The sequence below is a fragment of the Morone saxatilis genome, unplaced genomic scaffold (genome assembly GCF_004916995.1).
Source record: "Morone saxatilis isolate NCDOM2014 unplaced genomic scaffold, NCSU_SB_2.0 Contig17, whole genome shotgun sequence".
Lineage (NCBI taxonomy): Eukaryota > Metazoa > Chordata > Actinopteri > Moronidae > Morone > Morone saxatilis.
Window position 1 is genome coordinate 7,746,274 of NW_023339729.1, and position 21,539 is coordinate 7,767,812.

A 21,539-nucleotide genomic window follows, 5' to 3' on the forward strand; every position below is an offset into this window, starting at 1 on the left:
TATAATCCGAATCTACAAATACGGGTGGCCGGGTATAGGGGATTAACTTGTTAGTGTCATAGTAGAGGCAAAACAGGAGAGGGGAGGTAGGGTGGGTGTGTGTGTGGGCAGATTATGATAGTATAACAGGTGGAGGTATTACCGTGTGTGATGGTATAACATCTTTCAAACGCCTTGCGCATTACACACAATCACACAACACTATGGGGGGGGGGGGGGGGGCTGGAGGGTGTTAGAGGCTGTTATCTATAATCCACACGACTGCATTCCAGGGTGGAAAAGGAGTTATATCCGGCACCATCATTAGAAGGCTAGCACAAGAAAGGGTTGTGAGTAGGGTTTAAGCAAGGGTCCTCCAAACCAAAATCCCCCACATGATAACCTTAGTCACATGTCGTTTGCATCTCATTCCCAATGTCCTAAGTGCATTTCGTTAAATCTTAGAGAGTGGAGGAGGGATGAGAGGTGAGAAGGGAGGGAAGAGTGGGCCTGTTGAATGAGAGGTGCATGGTAGATGAGGAGGAAAGCTAAGAGGAGATTGGAGGAGAAACGTGTGAATTATTAACAGTGAATGGAGCGATGGAGCAGATAAGAATCATTCTCACATCATACTCCTCACTCCTCACTCCCTCCTCCTTGACAGGAAGTGACCGTGAGGCTGTGGCCAATGCTCACTATGCTTGGCTTGCTTCAAGTGTTTTGATGCATGGTCGTGATATATTAGGACGCAAGAGCACACAACTTCCTTCTCTTCCTTTACTTACTATCAACTATCTGGGAGCATTTACTGTGGTAAACTTGAAGGGGGGGCGAGGATTTCTCCTAGACCACTTTTATTCCTGAAAACAGAGTTACAAACCATTGAGGATTCACTCACACAAGAGCACCATGATATACCTGAAAACACCATCATCATCCGAAGGGGGGGGGGGGGCAGGTGAAATTGAAGGCCCAACCTGCTTGTGCTTGGGGGGTTGAAACTGGAAATGAAGGCGCTCTGTGGGCAGTGCTACTCTGATGTTAAACTAATAAAGTAAATATGGGCACTTTATCTAGCCGTACTTCACCTTTTTTAAACTCCTCCAAGCATTGCGTCCAGCTTGGATGTCATTGAACACAAAATGCAACGAGTGGCTGTAATAACTTGTGATGGATTTTGAGCGGGGTGAAATCAATACCGGGTCCAACGTCCACGAACGCCAGGTCCTTGACAAACAGCAGATCCACTATGTTGGACCTCTCGCCCTCGTAGACCGGGATGCGCGTGTAGCCGCTCTTCATGATCTCGGACATGGTGTTAAAGTCGAGGGTGGCATCCCCGGGGATCATGAAGCAATCTCTCAGGGGGGTCATCACGTCCTCCACGGTCTTAGTCCTGAGCTCCAGCGCGCCCTGGATGATGTTCAGCTCCTCCTTCACCAGGTCGTTGTAGGGGTCCGTGACGCGCAGCATCTCCAGAAGCTTCTCCCGGTTGTACACGGTCCCGATCTCCTGGCCCAGAAGGTAGTCCAGCAGCTTGCTCACCGGGTAGGAAGCGGGGAAGGTGAGCAGCATGAAGAACTTGGTGAGGAATATGGTGTTGGCGCCCACAGCGAGGCCGTGTCTGGAGCAGATGGCTTGGGGCACGATTTCTCCAAAAATCACTATTCCAATGGTGGACATGACCACCGCGATCAACCCCGAGCCGGCGATGTCATCCAGCAGGATGGTCAGCGTGGTGTTCACCAACACGTTCCCGAGCAGAAGCGAGCAAAGCAAGTAATTCCCTTGGCTCCTCACCGGCTCGATTTTTTTGGCATAATTCTTCTCCTTCTCCGTGCCGCAGTTCTGGACTATCTGGAGCTCCATGGGGTCCAGAGCCATGAGCCCCAGGTTCAAGCCGCTGAACATGCCCGACAGGCAGAGCAACATGGAGATGAAGATGACCTGGAGCCAGAAAGGCAGCAGAAACTTTTTCTCCTCCACCACTATCACTTTGGTGTCATCCCCATCGTGGTAGATCCAGGTGTTCTCCGTCCACGGGTCGTGCATCCCGGGCACGGCCGGCGTCGTGGTGGCGATGCAAAGGTAATACGCTTTACTCCTCTCCGTCTTTCGCAGAGGTTTGACCTCGATTTCAACTATTCCGGACGTCTTTCGATTCAGGATGATGTTGGGCAATATAATTATATCCGAAGTCCTAATACCGCAGGGATGCAAGCCGGACGAGTCCTCCTGGCTCTGGTTATCCCCCGAGGAGCTGTCAAGGCTCCCTACCGTCCGGCTCCGCTCGTGTTCCGTGAAAGCAATTTTGGACCAGGTCTCGTTGTTGATGTTCTGCCCGTACACCCTTAATTTCACCCGAGACCGCTCACTCACCCGCAGGTAGCCCTTATCCATGAAGGAAATGTCGTCCGTGTCCTCCAGTCGGAGCCCTATGATGACGGTCTCCTCGGACCCTTCCTTGCCACTTGTCGGGGTGACACAACAGCCAGTGACAGTTAAGAAAATCATCGCCAAAGCTCGGACCCGGTTAAGTGACGCCATTTTTGCAGCGGTGGGTGCTTGGGATAACGGCTCTGCCATATTGATAACCATTGGCAACCAACCTCCTGAATGAAAAGGGCTTTTAAAAATCAGAGCCAGTCGGAGTCCGCCTTCATCTCCACCGAGGGTTGCCGTGACTTGTGCATCGGGACCTGCTCGTTCCCACTACGTGTCCGACACTGATGACTCGCGAGCGCAGGCTTATGGGCCAACTCGTGCCTCCCCTGATGTCCCCGAGACAGGCGACGGCGGCGACCAATCAGGAGGCGCCGCTGGCCGGCGGGCGGGGCCTCCGCAGCTTCCTTGGCGAATCAAATTCCAAAACAAGTGCACCTCATGTTAAGAGACAGACAGGACTCTACTCGTGACTTTTTTAACATATATCCTACCACAGGAGACAAGACTACACAGTTACAATGTATTTGTTTAAAAAAAGAAAGACACGCAGCATCTTATCATATGTCTTGTTAAATGTATAGTGAGCAGGCAGAGGTGTTGGTTCATTTGTTTGTATTGCAGTGCATTACACTGTTTATATAAGGGCGCTTGTGGATGCACTGAATCCCCCCAGTGATCCACAACTGTAGTGTTTCTTCAACTTTTTGATCCCTTCAAATGAAGCACTAACTGTGACTTGCAGGCCAGGGCCTTAATGTGGAAGTGAGTTAAGTTCAAGCAAAGAATAACTGTATCTATCTGATATTGTATATTAGCTACAATGTATTTAAATCAATCATATATATTTTTCATAATAGTTCATGTGAAAGAAAATAACAGATGCATTCCCAGCCAGCTGCTGTTGACAGTCCATCACTGAGTTACACTCCAACACCCAAGGCTTTTTTTTGTAACATACCCCAAGATTTTCAGCCCCCTTGTGAAAAAGCTCAGGGGGCACCATTGGGTGTAAATAATCCAAAATATAATATGTGCAAAAACGAAAATAGGACATTCAAATGACTGGCAATATTTATTGTCTTATAACAGAAATACACATAATAATTAACATAATACTGCTTATATTAATTACAATACTGTTGCAAAGCCTAAACTAATGCAGAACCTGTAACTATACTGCCTAAACAAGTCAATACAATTAGAGGTATTACAATTGAGATAGTCATTTGTTAAGGCAAAGGTGGGAAAAGTCTTGATGGCTGGCATGGATAGGAAATTCAGATGTGTAAGACTGTAGACAAAAAAAAGTTTAATAAGAAGTTTAATAATAAGTATTCAGCAGTGTCTAAAACAGTTTAAGATTATGTACAGGTTTAGAATTGTTTGGCTTTCAGATTTTGCTTTGATACAAAGCCAAAGAAAAAAATATTTATGCAAAATTATTATTTAAATCAATTAAATTCTGTCTTTTCTGTTTTTCCAGTGGAGGAGATTGACTGAAATAAATGTGCACAGAACATCAGTCAGACACATTTTCATGTGTAAGTAAGTAGAATTCATTTCAGTTGCTGAAATCTCATTTGAAATGTCAATAAGACACAAATAATGACATTGCAATAGGCATGATTAACTCAGTGCATTTGAACTACTGTTATTATTAGGCATACACAGTATGATGCTGGGCTTGTTTTTCTCAATGCTCTTCCCACCATCATTTGCAGCAGGCAGCAGACTGTGTGCTGCAGCATCCCCCTGTGGCTGAACCTGGACTTTGTTTCTCCAGCTGAGCCACCAGCTCGAAAGGATCCACAACACCTGTCTGTATGAACAGTTCAACATGGTAGAAAGCGTTAGGGAGTTTACAACCTACTTCTAGTATTACATAATAACTGTTTTTTTAACAAACAAAACTGTAAGGAATGTAGCAAAGTCTGAAAAGTGAATTCTCACTTTCTCTCATTTTCTAGCAGTAAACACCAATTCATTCTGTATCATAGCGGAACAAAAAGCTTTTGTAAACTGAGCTTTGAAATGCATGTTCACCCCTGGTGTAGGGCTCAGTGTCTCTTTCATCAGACGCTAGTTGTTAATTAAATCAGACTTTCACAGTAGCTGTACTATCAAGAACAACACCACAGGCTTTTTATTACTATTATCACCAGCTAGCAGTGTTGATTAGAGTATCTCGAACCTGATTTCACTTCAGAGGAGCAGTCCAAAGGTTAAACCAAGGGACACATTTTGATAAATCACTGAGATTTTCAATTTACTTCTTTGCTGCTCTAAAACAGAATGGAAATCCCTCAATAACAGAATACACTGTGTAAAATGAGCGATGAAAGGATTAGGGTAGTTATTGAAAAATAGTGGTGTTTGTAGATATGTGTGTGTGAGCACAGAATGACCATGAGAGCTGATAAGATGGTATTCCATTAGCTGAGAAGAGAACATTCCTTCCTGTTCAAGGTTCCCCAGCATGACTCCACAGTCTGGTTATGACTCCAAGACAGCTGCTTGACCTTGTGCGTGTGAATGTGTGCGTATGTATGTTTGAGTGGGTATGCAAGTGTGTGTGTGTGTAAGAACTTGCAGCATGCGTCCTGGTGCACACATGCATGTGCGACTGTGCACACAGTTAGACAGTGGGGCTCTCTGGGTGTGTCACACGCTTGAAAATTATACCGCAAACATACTAACCTCTTGTGCTCAACGACAAATCAGACAAAGACTTTGACACATCCAGGAATTTAGTTGACACTGACCTTAGGTTTGACTCCACAGGGCTCACAGGGGGCTCCCGGTGGCTGGAAAGTGAAGTCCTCCGTAAATCTGGAATGGGTCAGGACGGTGGCCACCTCCCCATCAACTTCCACCACGTCACCGGCCTGTGAAATACACACACATTTGACATCATTTGCATACACAGTGCATGAGCAGGGGACTTTTACCTTGTTCTTGTACTGTGGGGCTCTGCAGACCTTGAACAAGTACTGACAATCAAACTGGAAGCTGTCCTCCGCTCCTGTAATGTCCCCATTATATATGACCTGACAGGCCTTGGTGTTGCCTTTAGGGACCTTGAAGAGGCGGTATGTAGCAGAGACAAACTTGAAGTCACCTGTAGTGCCAGACCAGGTATGAATTAATAAATGCATGAGAGTCAACCTGAAATACAATAATCCATAATGTCTTGTGTGATGTATTCATTTAACATTGACTCTGAAGTTGCACCAACACAATTAGCCATTAGTGATAACAGTTTAGTAGAACCCAGTTGAATGTATGTTAAACATTAACTAGAGCTGTACAACACAAATTAAATCCATTCCTAGCTTTGTATGATGAAAACCTAAATCTGTCCATCTAAACCAAGACAGATATACCAAAAACACTAACACAGTCTTATTATTTACATCTCTCACACTGAGAGTAATTATTAATTTTAAAATAATTTATATTAAAATGGCAAATTGCATCTGGTGCTGACGTACAAAGCTGTGGGCTTCAGGTACATTTCTAAAACCAAATGAATAAATAAACTCAGTTTGACTATTCATCGACACACATTTAGTAATTTCAAGTTAAATACAAAACAGTTTGCTCTTGGATATTAACTGCCAGCGTTGTCCCGTGTCTTTATTACTACATAGTGGATCTCTTATACCGTGAGCATAAAAACTCTTTTAAAAAAACCTGTGGGCCTTGGGTGACCAGACAACATTGTCATGAATATTAATTTTAATACTAATGGTTCCATAGGACCAATGTAAAGAGCAGTGCAGTACTCAGTTAACACCTGCACAAAGCTTAACGGCCCTACACAACCATGGTCCATCCACACAGGTGTTTTCACTTATTAATGAGACCTCTGTGTGTGTGTGTGTGTGTGTGTGTGTGTGTATAAACTGTGCTTGACAGACATCTCCCTCACTTTTCCTGTTAGCTTTACTTTAGCTGTCAGGGCGGTACAACAATCATTCTCTTTGGTTTAAAATGAAGCAAGCAAACAAGGCAATGCACACACACACAGATTAGTAACAAAAATAGTATCAAACCCAGAACATCCTGCAGTTCTTTGTTGTTGACAGTGATGACACTGGCTGTAACCAGCCGTGGTCGGCTGAAGCCCACTTCTTCAGCCAATTGCAACAGATCTTTCCACCAGAGTGCTCCACCAAGACATTCACCTGCCAAGATAAACTACATTATCATATTCTGCCACATGTCTGAGATCTTTTATGGCAGTAGGATATGAGTTTTGACGCACCCCACAGGACTGTGTGATTTTTAATTTCCTCTGTTAGTCTTCCACTGCTGTAGACGTCACTGAAGTACAGCTCACCACCATCCTAAAGATCAACAGTGAATGTCAATGCAAATACTGAGACTAATAATGTTTTTTCCTTTTGTCCAACCATTCTTGTCATGTTTTGTGAGATTTAATTAGAAGGGGAGACAAAAGCTCACGTTAAAAGTAGTTTACCTTGAGGACACTGTAAGCTTCGGCCAGTACTCGCTTCTTGTCTGGAGATAGATTTACCACACAGTTGGAACTATGGCAGAAAATCTACATTTCAACACAACTGTTATAGAATTACACAGCATTCAAAGAGAGAGACAAAGAAGGCTTCTCACATTATGATGTCAAATGAGTTCTTTTCCAAACCCGCATCTGTTAGGGCCTCAATGTAGCCCTGGACAAAACTGACATTGGTCTTCTTGTAGCCAAACTCTTTCATGTGATAGTCCACATATGTCCTGGCCACTTCAAGCTTGAAGAGAACACAGACGTGTATGAAGTCTCTCCAGTGGGTGCACATTGCATTTGAGTCTTAAGCACTACATACATATGTATAAGCTGTTGTTTACAACACAGTGACAGCCTTTACAAATGTTTACTTTTCTGCATACATCATTGACAGTTCACTGTGCACTGTAGCCACACGTGATGCTGACGTACACTACCTGGTCCTCAGTCATATCAATGCCAGTGACATGGCCCTTCTCGCCCACCAGCTGACTCAGCATGTAGCAGTCTCTCCCACTTCCGCTGCCCAAGTCCAGTATCCTGCAGCCCTCCAAGCACTCTGGCACCACCAGACCACAGCCATAGTACCTGAGGGAGGGGGACACCCATCTGTCAGTGGATCAGTGTGAATACATCTGGAGCAACAACACACAGTCTAACAACAGCCCAGTGACCTGTCGGTGACTTCAGGGTGCACTTTCTTCAGAGCCTGGCGGATGAAGGCAGGGATGGGCTGTGTTGGAGCCACACAGGCGTTGGTCCTCAGGTCTGAGGATTTCTTCAGCACCTTGCCATAATAGTCCTGTTTGAGCACATAAGCTGGCTATAGTTCATCATCATACAGCAGGTTGTTATCAGATAGGACATGGCAGGCAGGTAAACGGTGACTGTCGACCTACTAAAACTATAAAGACTTTGATCTGTGGAGCTCATTTAGCTAATTAACGCTATTGAGCTAGGCTGGCGACCATTGTCACATACAGCACCTTGGTGATGCATACATTACCTTGACATCCAGGTGAATGGCGCTATCAACGAAGCCTTTTGCAGACGCACTTGAAAAATAAGTTCAAACGTCCACTTCAGTTTACATGTTATCGTTAGCTAACTGCTAACTAACGTTAAGACAGCTGGTTAGATAACTACAGCAAATACAAACTCATAGTGCACAAGTTTACATTATTATTTAGTACGTTACATTACGTATTAGGTCATATTACTATGTAATATTACGTAAGCACGTAATACTACGTTAGGTAAAGTTAAACCATCTCACTTTATGTGTGAAGGTTCAAATCTGACACCACTCGCTTCATTTATAATGTTAACGTTACATGAAGAAGAGACGAGATACGAGACATGTTTCTAGGTTGTTCTTACCTCTTGTCTTGAGCCATTGTGTCGACTTCTAACCCACAGTGTCCAGTGTGTGTCGAGGAAAGCTTTCAGTCAGTAGTGGTTTGACCAAAATGAACATTGGTGTGTGTACAGTGAACTTCCGCCTCAACAGCGCACCCTGTCCCTCACTGCCCGAAACTACAGCTCAACCCTGACAGTCAATGAAGTCCAAACAATATCTTATATAATACATGTCTAAATAAAAACATACATATATTTTACTCCCTTTTAGTCTAAATCTTGAGAATGGCAAGTATAGTTTTTCCACGCAAAAGAGAAACTTCACTCAGTCTTGACAACAAAAGAGTCAGCTTGAATTTAAAAGGGCATGTTTATTGAAGATACATCCATCTTAGTTGTAATAAATGGCTTATGATCAGAACATTCAAAGAATATGTGCAAATCCACCTTACACACCACTGGTGAAGAAAGAAAACGTGTCTTTGGTGAGAGTTCTTGTTAACAAGTAATTTACTGTATTGTTAGTCAAACGTACCCTTCACATACCGTCAGGATAAGTCTCAAAAGAAAAAATAATACCCATAACGAGAATAAAATCTGTCCATAACAATAAAGCTAATGATTTTATAAAAATTATGAAAGCAACTATTTGGTTCACAAACCTGTTACAGAATATTATACATCGCAAATATAAAGTGGTTCTGAAATTGTATACAGTTCCAATAGTTTTTTGTTGTTTTTTAAGGATTCAGCTGATATGAAAAATAGCTCATCTTGGTACTACATGTACCAAAATTACATAATAATATTACGGTACTTTCTAGCTCACAAAAAACATTAACATATAAAGCACTTTAGAGGCATTGATGAGTAAAATTCAGTCATCTTACCGTTAATACAGAAAATCCCCATTACAATTGTGCTACACATTTTGGGAGACATCTTCTGTTGGATTTTAGAGGGCGTATATTAATCTGGAGACCAAAGGCTGAGACATTTGTGCTTTTCAGACGTTGCAATGTGTGCATTTTACAGGGTGCTCAAAGTTCAGTCTGAAAAAAATATGACACAATGGCATGTAGTGTAACTAGTTCCAGTTCATTTTAGAGTGGGCAAACTACAATTTTACTTTACTCTATTTGTAAAGGTTTCCCACAGCGTGTTCATTATGTTTTACTTAAAATTACAGGCTGCAACTGGTAATGACAAATTGTCTGTTAAATACTACTGTTACAAATCATTTGTGTGTAAACTCTGGCTGTTTGCTCCACAAGCATGGCTGTTATGGGATTAATTACCTTCATATTAAGTTGAGTAAGGGATGAATACTCAATAGACATAGACTAAACAATACTTTATGGTTGCTGTTTTGTTTCTAGAAGGAGTATTTCCTCTCTCAGATTGAATAGCACAAAAACAGCAGATTGGCAGGGTCACCCACTGGGAATCATTAGTTAACAAGCCATATTATGGTGAAAATCACACTGGTCTAGTTGACTGAAATCAGCCTTAATTGGCCCTTTAAGGAAGCTATTATAAACGTTTAATTAATGAATACCACAAAAAAAATCAAGGTAAGATTGTGCTGATATGAAAAGCCAATACAAAGAGTGTAAATGTTTCTGTTTTTGTACTGTACAGCTGGTGAAGTTGGTGATTTATTGAAGTGTCTGACACAGAAGTTTGAGGTCTGACGTTGCCCATCTCCGCTGTTTTTGGTACCTACTTTCTCATGGTCTCATGGTCAGCTTCACTGAAGCTTATTATTGTTCATCAAAATGCTTTTTTGGGGGGTAGGCACATACTACAAACATTCATTAAAATAATAATTAATGATTGTTTACGAAGTGAATCTGTTGCATTCAGAGGTCCATTTCTTACACAAGTTGCAACAAAACCCTAAGACACTAATCATCTACTGCAATTTAAGACTGAATTAATGAAAGTAAGCATTTTGTGTTTTGATTTGTTTAAGCTAAAAGCTTCATTTATAAAGATAAATACATTTTGTGCAAAATAGGAACTGCTCACATGAAGATTTGTTAATGCACTTACACTTCTCTACCACTTGCGGGGCAGATAGAAAACAACAAAAACGGACAAAAGGCAGAACGGTTTTTAATTGCTGAAGAAGCACTTTAGAAGCGCAAGTCTAACAGGACATCCCACACAGTCTTGTTCTAGTGTCCCTGTACAGTATCACTTTGCATAAGCACACACTGTGGCAACTACACATTGCACTCATGCAAAATGATCCTGATGTGTGTTTTCTTTTTTTCACTACGTGGTTTCCTGCCTGCAGAGAACGGCTTTGCAGAACTGTTGCAAGCACCTGGTGAGGAGAGCTGTGTTCGTCCTGGGCACTGACTGCCCTGTCCTGACATCACAGCTTCAGCTATCAAGTCATTAACTGTGTATCAGTAGCTTCCCACTGCAAGAGAAGGACGACTGAAGGGCTGTGTGTGTGCAGTGTGTGTGTGTGTGTGCAGTGTAAGAATACTCAATTGCCACAGGTTGTTAAAAGAGCATGTACTGCCCAAATAAAACCCCAAATACACAGGTTAAGGCCACTATTCCAGTGTGGGGAGGAGCAAGCTCAATCTTTGGATCTCAATCAGTTTTAGTTAAGATACCACTTCCTGCTCCTACACCTGTTTATCTAAGATGCAGACATTCACAGAAATACTCACATAGAAAGTATTTAGACATAAAACACTTGCTCAGATACAACAGCATATGCCTCCATGCTCTGTGTCAAGTGCTCTCTCCTTCCCTCTATGACACAAAGGTGTGTTAACTTTCAGCCTTGTGGTTCAGTGCTGGTGCTGTGGTGCGGCCCCTCCTGCTCATTAATGGTGTGGAGGAGGAGGCACACCGGAGGGTGGAGCAAGGCGCTGCCTATCTGGTGAGCCGGCTGAGGAGGTCCTGACGGCCCACGTGCGACCCGCCTCTCCAGCCCGCCCAGTGCCTGCTCTGCTTCCCTGAAAACTCCCACGCTGAAGGAAGGGCCTCGATGACCGCAGCCTGTCACAGAATCGCCCCTGCCTCCTCTTCCTCCTCCTCCTCCTCCTCGTCATCTCCCTCGGGCCTCAGCAGGCTCTCCAGCTCCCTCAACTCCATGCCTTCCTGGCCTGTCCCTCCAGCTCCACTAAAACCACTGCTCCCACGTGTGCCGCACACACACACCTCAATCCCAGAGTCCCCTGTGAACCGTCTCCTCCTTCCATTGGGGAGTCGATCTTTGTCCTCAGCGCAGCCCTCCGACAGGTCCTTCAGTCCTGACAGGTCCTTGCAGGAGTCATCCGCGCTCCCACTTCTTTTCTCCTGGCTGGTAAGTCCCTCCCTGTTGAGCCCATCTGACAGCAGTATCACACCAGAATCTTGTGATGTCTGCATGGGCTTGTTGTCAGGCTTTGGCCTAAAGTCTAAGGTGGGGGGTTGTGGTTCCTCTATGCTGGGTCTGCAACACAGACTGTCAGAGACCGGGGGCACTGGAGTGGGCTGGATGGTTGGACAGTGTCCCTCCTGCTGCTCAGGAGCCAGTGGACTAGAAGCCACTGAGGATGGGCCTGTGTGTAAGGCACTGTAGGGAGGGGGAGGAGTCGGCGGCCTGTTGACCACCTCTTCATAGTCAGGCAGGAGGTAGTTTGGCAGAAACCCTGAATAGAATAAAAAAAAAAAAAAAAGATTTCAGTAGAATCAAGCGCAAATTTGCATATGCACTGAAGAAAACAACACAATACACGTTGCAAGGTAAGCAACACTTACTGTATATGGGTTTGTTTTTCCTTTAAATGACCCCTAAAAATTTCACCTCACTGAACTTCCCATACCACTATTCAAGCATTCCCAAAGCAATGGGGGGAAAAAATGTGACAAAACAAGCAAATTTCTGGGTCAATTCTGTGCTGAGGGCCGTTGCAGCACTGAGCGAGATAGTGTTGCAACACTGGCGAGGTACCAAGAGAGCAATGCTGGCCGTTTCCTGAAAACTGGGGCATGCAAACAGGGAAGGTTCTGACGCAGTGTGAAACCAGGGATATATCTCAGTGCAAACACTACATTTGAGCCAGGCACCACTGCTTTGCTTGTCACTAGTTTGAAATTCCTAGGTTTGATGTAACTGGACTCTAACAACTACAACTACAACAGACCTGACAGAGGTATAGGTCATATACTGTGGTCGGCCTAGTAACGCGGTCAAGAAACATGTTGTGTCTTAATGGAAAACACTGACAGCTCTTCCAGGCTAAGTTTTGGTGGGAGACAGGTAAAGGACCTCCTTCTGGGGGTTCACTATGTATTTACTAATCCAAGATACTTAATATGCATCATTTATATACCCTATTAAAAAACACTTTTGTATTCATCAACATGGATTTAAACCTGATATTGTGACCAGCAGACTACATTTACTCACTGCAGCTGATTTGACACTGATAGGAAACATGAAAAAATAATAATGTAACATTTTATTACAAATGTATTTTCAGTATATAAAATGAACTTGTTGTTGAATTACAAAGCTAACACTGTTTAGTGTAAATGGAGCAGTCACTGAGCAGTATTGATTGGTACTGGCTCATGTATTTGATGAAACAACAGCGCCACCAAGCTGTAAAAACTAAATGATATTATCACCTAATAAAGTTGTTGCAGCAAACAGTTGTCTCTCTACACATTCAGCAGACACGGAACAACATTAGCGTTCATCTGGAGTCGTGTTTCTGCTTCTTCTACTTTTAGCTCTGTTTTGTTCTCCACACACTCCTGAGGAAAATAAGTGGCTCTTTAGCAGTTAAATGCACCACTATGTTTACTATCTAGTTGTTGACTGCGTCTATCTGCTGTTTGGTAATGGGCAGGTAGTGTACAGTGGGTTTATCAGAACTTTCTTTCTTGTTGCAGCTGGAAACAAACGAAAACCAGAGCGGTGACACTGAACTAAACAGTAAAGCTGTGGGCTGGAAAACCAAAACAGTGAGCTGAAAGACGTCAGCACAGCAGAACTGCAGAGTCGGGTGCTAATTCTCTGTGGGTGTGTCATTACAAACAAGTATCACAGTATATATAGTCATTGGGTCCATTGTTAGCATGAAAATGTTACTCATACCCGTTTGTTGTCATCAATCATCAATAGAATTCATATCAATATGTGAAATGCAGACGCACACATCGAGGTTTATCACTGTGTTGTGTACGGTCGAGAGGGAGCTCTTACTGAAGTAGAAGGGCACAGAGGGGTAGTTGTGTGCTTCGCGGTAAGCGATGAGGTTGATCTCGTGCTGCCGTTGTTGCTGCTGCAGTCGGTGTTTGGTGCGACGGTGGTGACACACACAGCAGCAGCTCAAAATGAAGATGATCGCCCAAACCAACCAAAACCCTAAAGTGAGAGGAAGATCAGCACTGTCATGTTATGTTTACAGTAAATGTGACTGTTTGCTCAATATCCTAAAATAAACTCACAAGGTGATAAATGGGAATGGCTGTGCTCTACAATATCCATAATGTGTAACTGTTCAGGCCTGTGGTGATGCGACAGCGCTTGCTGCTAACACAAACCTAACACTGCAGATCAAACACTGCCAACATCTGGTTCTAACACACAGAAACATTCACACGCTTACATACTGTATATACTGTAAGTGTTGCCTTAGGAATTTTATGGCACAAGCAATTCCTATGCCTGTGCCTTTGTTCAATTATTGAGAGGTCAAGTCCGTTCTTATCTCTACAGCAAAGCAAGGAGGGACTTAAAGTTTTTCCCAGTTCTTTCTCTATGGAGCAACCTCATATTTGACACCACAGCTGTATCACATGCTGAACTCTGACTCCTCCGGTTTCTCACTTTGGGAGGTCTAACCTTGCAGGATAATAAATGGCCAAAAATGATTTATTTGTAGATTTGCAGAGATTGTTTAAGAACAATCTGTGCTTTTTCAATATTCCATGAAGTCCTAATTCTCCACAAAGGAATTATCTGTGTAACTGCACTATCTACAATCCAGTCTTAACAGCAGCAGGGAACAAAAACTGAGTGAGGCTTCAAAACAGCCCCAGTTTGTGTTAAATGTGTTTTTCAAAGAAGTGGGACGCCCCTACGTTGACACATACAAATGTGGGAACTTCACTTCAAGGACTGCAGGGCAAGGCAGCCTGTGTCTCCAGAAAATAAGAATGTAAACAGTAAAATATGGCAGTCAGTACAGTGCTCCCCTGCTGGTGCTGTGCAGTCATCAAGCTGTAGCAATTAATAATGTCTTTCATGCCTCATTACCAACCCTTTTTCACCTCAAGATGCTTACATACATGAATGACTGAACATGGATTGTCATGTAAAATAGGCCTTCTTCTGTTCAACCCACTTAATAATTTTAGTTGGTTATTGAATCGTTCAGTGACCACATGGCTGCCCTTCTCCCGCTGACTTTCTCCCACTGTACAAATTCTAAAAAAGCTGGGTTATATTCAAACCAGAAGTTTTAAAGAAGGCAGCAGTCCTGTGCTCTCATCAGGTCATCAATAAATAGTTAAATGCTGTAATATTTATCTGTTGGTCAGGGTTTGCACTTCGGGTCGGCTTATTGCAGATATGTTATATCTGTGATATTTTGGTCGATAAGTAACAAGAGTGCCAAATGCCAAACTACTACAGTGTTACCATTACAGTCTCCTAATATCAATATCAGAATAGATCTGCAATAAGCGAATATCGGTGGTAACTAATGACATAAACACATTGTTTGAGCAACAGGAATTTATGATATGTCCTTTTTTTCAGTTCCTGCATTAAACCATCACAAGTTATGAATTTCAGTCACTACTCTCCTTACAACACAGCCAAATATTTAGAGGCAATTTCTGCCTCTGGAATTATAATGTTCATTTCAGATGCTCACGGTGTGATATGAACATGACACAGAACTCACAGTTTGTGGACAATCTGTGTGTTGGAGATGAAGTGATGGCGGACACTTAGGATATGCTGGAGAAGCATAGGGTGGGTTTGATCATGCCAGCATTCATATGCTCAGAATGCCAGCTCACCAATGAGGAGGTCACACATTGCTCGCCCCCGCAATCAAGTCGAACGAATAAGACGCCTGAAAGTGCACAAGGCTTCTCAAGCAATGCCAATTAGCTTGGTCCCAAAAATGAATGAAGTACGGAAGATTTGTGCTGATTCAGTGAATTTAAGAGGTGAACGCATCTCAAGTGAAAAGACATTTAATATTGCACTTCAAAACACACGTTCTTACGGTACATCACATGTTGGAAAATGGGAATGAGGTACAGCTCAGTCATAACATGCATATATTTACAGTTCAATAAACATGTCTCCCTCCACTCACAAATGTGTTTCACTTATTGTAACTTCACTGCGATGTTTGAGCTTCACAGTGCAGACTGTGAGAGTAGAAGGCTGTTTTTACATTTATCTGCTGAATGTGAGAAAGTTTCTCTGTTCTAACATGTCTGGAAGGGATCTTTAACATTTTCAAAAATTGGAATGAGACACAACTATACATAACATTCAACAAATAAAGAGCTGTATGTAGTTTTACTGCAGGCATGTATATTTTTTTTAAGGTGAAAAAAGCCTGACCATTGTAAACCACTGTTGACTGTAACTGGGACCATTAAAACCCTGCCAAATCAATGTGGTCGACATGCACTCTAGAATATAACCAACATTTCTTGCAAAAGCTTTATTTTTAACTAAAGCTTAAAAGGAAATAGGTCTGGGACAGAGCTTCATCCTCCTTGCAACACGTGTACATCTATGTAGTCTTTGTCAAATAAAAAGCCCATTTTCAGGTGCTCAGCTGATGTCCATTGTCCAGATGAGCAGCTTGCAGCCCCGCAGCCCCAGACACATCACTGTCAGCTGGATCTGAAAAAGGAGATGTAAGATGACATGGTTTACATTTGGTTTAAACTGAGGTTCACAAAAGTCTGGCACATTTGTTCAAACACTGCCAATTTATGGGTCAACGTGTTTTTCACCCACCTGGAGGTAGTACCCACTCTGCCCGTTGGAAAATGTGACATACTGCCCATCACTCAAGCGTCTGATATCACCATCTGGCTGCCCAAGAAACTCTTCAAGTTGCATAGCACTCTTGAAGGGACACTTGATCCCTTAAATCCCTTAAAGTGCAAGTGTTCATTCAGATTTTTTTGTGGGTTAGCAGTCCTCCGTTTGGGGATCCTCTTTGCTGTGCTGGCACTCTCAGCTTGTGACACACTTGACTTGATGCACCTGGTCTCGTCAGTCAACCTGGACAGGACTTAGTTTAATACAGGTCTCATAAAAAGTTGTCGTTATAGGTTCAGAGCTGTAACGTGTTCTGTATGGAGTATCGTACCATCTGTTGCCAGATGAAATAGTGGGGCCACGGCAAAGGAACAGGTGTAGGTTTCAGATTCGACGCGTTCCTTGAAACGTTTTAGGGAGCTTACACGATCTGACGTTGACTATAAACGGGATCTGGTTTATGATTTATGAAATGTTATGCTGCATGTCTTCAGCTTCCTTGTGCCTGCATTCCTCTGCACATCAGCACATGACATCTCTGTCTGACTCAGTCATAAAGTTACACTCAGCAGTTCTCTGTACTATGCAGTAATGACGACTGCGAGCACTGGAAACAAACTGGAAATAGGTAATCAGAAGAGAGACATTGATATTGAAACCAAAATCCATGCACGGTGATGAGGGACTGTGTCTGCTGTGACCCACCTCCTTCAAGAAAATGTGCCTGACTTTATGATTAAGTACTGATAAGCCTCAGGGTTTTTTCCGATTGTTCATCATTTTGCTGTCCGTGGCAACAGAATGAGTTAAGTAGCTAAATATGCTACTGTACTTTATCCAAGGCCACTTCTTCAAGTCGTCCTCCCATCCCTCAACAGTAAATAGCAGAGGTATGATGACAATATCCGTCTAAGATGTGACAAGTGGTTGCCCCAAGTCATTTATTTTCAAAAGCGTCTGGGGAAAATGGAACAAACAGGATACTTACACCAGAGCTCATAGTAGTAGCTGCAGCACTGCGACTCGCCGCAGCAGTGTCCGGACTCACAGATGTAGCTCTGGTTGTTAACACCTTCACAGTGCAGTAGGCTCTGCAAGAGAGAAGCAGGGTCACTTTAAAAGGAATGTATTATCAACATCTCAACTTTCAAAAAAAACATAAAACACCATCCCGAGGCGTCCGGTTACAGGGTGCAGTGCCAATAAAAGAAATAACGCAGCCACACCCCCGCCGTGCTTCGTGTTTTATTTTTTGACTCACACAGGGTGAAGTTACATTTGTTCTGTGTTTTACACTGATGAGCAGAAACTGTTTTTTTGTTTTTTGCCAAAGTACAGCTACATAACAAGTTAAAGTGAAATCACAAGTGTGTAATAAAAGAGTGAAACGTAATTTTAGGTTAAATACAGCACATTACCATGTTACTTTCAGCCACAGTGTTCACTGAGCTGGGTAATGATAAGAAATGAAATGGTTAATGAAGGACATCCTGTTCAAGAGCTGCTGTCACTGTAGCAGAGCGCCATAAGCACTGTGAGCGAGTTCACCTGTCCTGCCCATCACAATTATGCACATTTGCAATTTGTCTTATTGTTACTTAATCCTTTTAGCTGTCTTTTTTTAACTGAAACATTTCATTTGACTTTAAGCGGTTTCACTTATTTACCTGGAGGAATGTACTCGTCTCTTTTTAAATCTAAATGTTTCACTCTAGCTTCATTTATTGCATTCCAAACAAGATAAAAACATGCAACTACTAAAAACCCTCGCAGCTCCTTACAACCCACACACAACCCAAGACACACAAGTGGCTCAAGCTCATTTTCATTTCACTTTCATGAACTGCTGCTACCTCTTGTTAAGACGATTCCTACAACTGATGGTAGAGTCAGGAGTCATTTCTGAAGTGTCCCCTCTTTTGCTTACATTTTGTCATAGTGTAAACAGCCCAGGTGTTACTAATAACATTAATGATGGCTCCGTTCTAGCCAAGTGTCCCAGTAAGCCATAACAGTGCATCAGCGAGCCAGCAAGCACAATACTGTGACCCTGAAACTGAAGCAGCTAAATGGAATTCAGCCATCATTCATTTGCTGAATGTCACATGTCAAACTGTCTTCTATGAAAAGGGCGTATTTCTGATTTAAATGGTTCTGGAGCTAGTTCATCATGTACTTTTTATTAAGTTCACTGAAAGGTGCACTGTGTCCCAATAAGTAAATGTTTCATAACAGGTTTGAATTAGCATAGTGTGTAGTGTGTTAACACTGGAAAAACAAAAACATAAACTTCTTATACAAAGTATAAGAAGTTAGGATGCATACATGTTTTGAGTGCATGTACACACACACTATCCCACAATGCATTGCACACAGAAAATTGAGGTGATAATGAAAGGTGCAAACATTTTTAAGATTTAAGTGAAAAAAAAAAAAAAACTTTCTCTCTGTGAAGTTTCATTTCTTTAAGTCATGTTTGGTGTCTGATAGCAGTTAGCATATCATATAGAATTGGGACACGGCTTTCTTTTTTACATGCATAGCCTTGCTCTTTGATTTAGAATAGTAATGATAACACCGCAGATATCTGGTAGCTAACATTTATACTTAGCTATGAATCTGGGGTAAACAAGTCCTAACCACTTGTGCTGGTAAGCTGCTAGAATTTCATCAGTGTTTAAGGCCAATATCAAGTGCACATTTTTGAATCACAGCCAGCACAAAAGCACTCACTATGTTGCCCAAGATGTAATACACTATTTCTACTTAAAAGTGTCGCCAAGGCCTAATCAGAACTTGGAAAATGCCAAAAGGTGTTTGACACAACAGTCCACTTTCGTCCAAAATCAATAAGGCAGTTGTCTGCACTCCAACAGCCTGTTACATGTTTCGACTGTCAAGATAGCAAAATAACAGCCTGTCTGATCAAAAGTTAACCCGACTCAGCATATCCATCACTCACATGAAAAGTTAAGTTGTCAAAGGACACAGGCGACCATAATCAGATCAGATAGATCTGCACAGTGCTAAAAGACAAGGGAGCACTGTAATCAAAATCCTCTCGTGTGAGAAAGGTCTATGGATTTTTCCAGGAGCGAGCCCTCAGCTGTTTTCTTCTAGATTAGCTTAATTATTAGCTAGCCAAAGTTCTATGTAAGGATAGTTTTTCTCTCGACAGATTACCAGTGCAGGTCCCAGATTGCGAGGCATGATGATCCAGGGTCCAAAAATCCCAGACAAGTCCCTCCACCTCATCGGTCATTATCCCACAGAAGAAAAAAGCCAGCTCTCAAACATACTCTCACTCTCTCTCCCCATCTCCCTCTCTCTTTCTACACACACACACACACACACACACACACACACACACACACACTCCAATTCAGGCCCAAACAGTGGACAAGGATTGCTCTACGGAAATTTCCAAGCAGCAGCGGAGAGCGAGCTCTTAGCTGGGCCGTTGCATGATAATACGGCATACAGAGTGGTGAGAGGCGTGTGTGTGTGTGTGTGTGTAAAGTGTGAGGCAGGGAGAGAACGGCAAGAAAAAGCCCTGAGAAAGCCAGACACAGAGCAGTAACACAGGAATGATTGGTCACACATGACACACCAGATCAGCACGAACCAGACTGCTGACATTGAATGTGGCCACGGCTTCCAACCTGAGAATTAATCTCTACAGCGGTCTACACTTATCAACATGACATTTATTTTCGCATAAGGAAGCATTCTCTGTGTAATAAACACATGATGTTCTGTTCCCCCACTTTGCCTCTGATAGCTGTTTTCGCCGACTTACTAACTACTCCCCGCCATATGCTTTCCGCTTGGCGTGCTGAGCGCCGATAACCATCTAGTTTGTTTGGGTCTTCAGCCTGTGCTGCGTAAAGATAGCCGAGTAATGAAGGGGGCTCGGGATTTTGTAAACAGGCCTTCATAAAGAAAAAAAAAAGTTCTCCGTGCATGCGACTGCACAAAAGAAAACTTGTGTGGCGAGGGTGACGTGAGGTGATAGGCTGTCAGTCAAACAGCTGCACCTGAAAAACATCTAGGTCAACCGATGCCTGACTAAGTTATTTTATTACTAATCCTGCGAGACAGTCAGCGACTCAGCAAAGAATCTGGACAGGCTAGTTTTGTCTCCCGTCCAAAGAGGCGACACTGAAACAATCCACCTCTCTCATGCTATACTAGCTGATTAAAAAGGCGGATTTGGTTACCGTCCAAGAAATCATTTCTGCGTTCGAAAATAATCAACCGTAATAATGAGGAGCTGTTGAAAAGAGCAGACAATGAGAACAGCTCAGAAATCCCCAGTGACTATCGAATACTGTTCCTGAAGATAAGTGGCTTCAGTTCTTAGGTAATTCTTGACTGCAGTCAGTGTTGATCCACTTAGCACAAGCCTGTAGGCCTTGGCAAGTTGGCTGATACACGTAAAAAGACCTCGCTGACCCCTTATTTATTATTCTGTCCTGAAACAAAGAAAGGTGCTCTTTCATACTCATCAAGGTTATGTAGAACAAAACACCGCTGAAGCATTTCTAGCAGCCATTAATACCAGACATTCCCCCAAAGAACATGTTCCAAATGTCAGGTCACTGAAGTTTTGATTTTATCAGAAAGTTAGAGTTTGCCAGCACTCTTACAGACAACATTTAGATCAGTTCCAGCCATTACTATGAAATGACTCCAACAGCTTTGACACTGAACTGTTGGGAGTTAAAGCAGAGCATTCATGATAGACTTCACAAGCTGAGCTGTACCTGGCAGGAGTATCATTACTTAAATAACACAACTGTATATGTTGTCTTTTTCTCATTAATGTATTATGAACATTGAAAAGCATGTTGCCATGATTCTGGGAGACTTTTTTACTTTTTAGAACTCTTTTCACTGAGGAGCACTGTATAAAGCACAGATGTGAACATGACATTTCAAAATGTCTGGGGACCACCACTGTGACAAAAACCGTATTAATGCATTTAAGGTTTGTGTGTGTGTGTGTGTGTGTGTGTGTGTGTGTCATGAAGGGTGACAAGGGTCCCTGGCTTATAGGCTAGCTTTATTTTACCTCATGTGACCGTAGTATTTAACTCAGCTCAACAACCTCTTAGTCAAAGTATTAGGGGAAAAGACAAACCATTAAGCATGTGCCTTTATAGTCTTTTGTTTCTTAGAGCTGCTGTA

General features: G+C 42.7%; 3 protein-coding genes across 5 annotated transcripts in view; all 3 read right to left on the reverse strand.

Moving 5' to 3' along the window:
- Positions 1 to 2,715, reverse strand: part of cnnm2b (cyclin and CBS domain divalent metal cation transport mediator 2b) — a 36,118-nt gene extending 33,403 nt beyond the window's left edge. The window contains 3 exon segments of the mRNA XM_035659401.1: positions 1,068 to 1,095; positions 1,098 to 1,157; positions 1,159 to 2,715. Of these exon segments, the coding sequence (XP_035515294.1) occupies positions 1,068 to 1,095; positions 1,098 to 1,157; positions 1,159 to 2,577 (1,507 nt within the window). The 5' untranslated portion in view covers positions 2,578 to 2,715.
- Positions 2,716 to 3,477: 762 nt separating this feature from the next.
- On the reverse strand, positions 3,478 to 8,441 carry as3mt (arsenite methyltransferase). Of its 3 annotated transcripts, XM_035660881.1 has the most exons (11): positions 8,333 to 8,441; positions 7,959 to 8,007; positions 7,627 to 7,754; positions 7,390 to 7,540; positions 7,060 to 7,196; positions 6,908 to 6,977; positions 6,692 to 6,773; positions 6,480 to 6,611; positions 5,403 to 5,542; positions 5,187 to 5,309; positions 3,478 to 4,243 (listed from the first exon to the last, which is right to left on the reverse strand). In XM_035660881.1, exons 1-11 carry the CDS (start codon positions 8,347 to 8,349, stop codon positions 4,136 to 4,138), a joined length of 1,137 nt encoding a protein of 378 aa, XP_035516774.1. In that variant the 5' UTR covers positions 8,350 to 8,441; the 3' UTR covers positions 3,478 to 4,135. The 3 variants fall into 3 exon arrangements, with proteins under 3 accessions (XP_035516774.1, XP_035516773.1, XP_035516775.1); XM_035660880.1 differs by having other exon boundaries at positions 5,187 to 5,542; XM_035660882.1 differs by lacking the exon at positions 7,959 to 8,007 and having other exon boundaries at positions 5,187 to 5,542; positions 8,333 to 8,427.
- A 221-nt stretch (positions 8,442 to 8,662) lies between these two features.
- wbp1lb (WW domain binding protein 1-like b) overlaps positions 8,663 to 21,539 on the reverse strand; it is a 15,415-nt gene continuing 2,538 nt past the window's right edge. The window contains 4 exon segments of the mRNA XM_035660645.1: positions 8,663 to 11,353; positions 11,356 to 11,970; positions 13,533 to 13,694; positions 17,338 to 17,440. Of these exon segments, the coding sequence (XP_035516538.1) occupies positions 11,112 to 11,353; positions 11,356 to 11,970; positions 13,533 to 13,694; positions 17,338 to 17,440 (1,122 nt within the window). The 3' untranslated portion in view covers positions 8,663 to 11,111.

Bases quoted from the DNA above. Each gene is read 5' to 3' on its own strand.
- as3mt (XM_035660880.1), bottom strand. The intron at 6,978-7,059 runs GTGAGAAGCCTT...TTTCTGCCATAG, and splicing joins AACTCATTTGACATCATAAT to TTCCAACTGTGTGGTAAATC. The intron at 6,612-6,691 runs GTGCGTCAAAAC...TTATCTTGGCAG, and splicing joins AAATCACACAGTCCTGTGGG to GTGAATGTCTTGGTGGAGCA.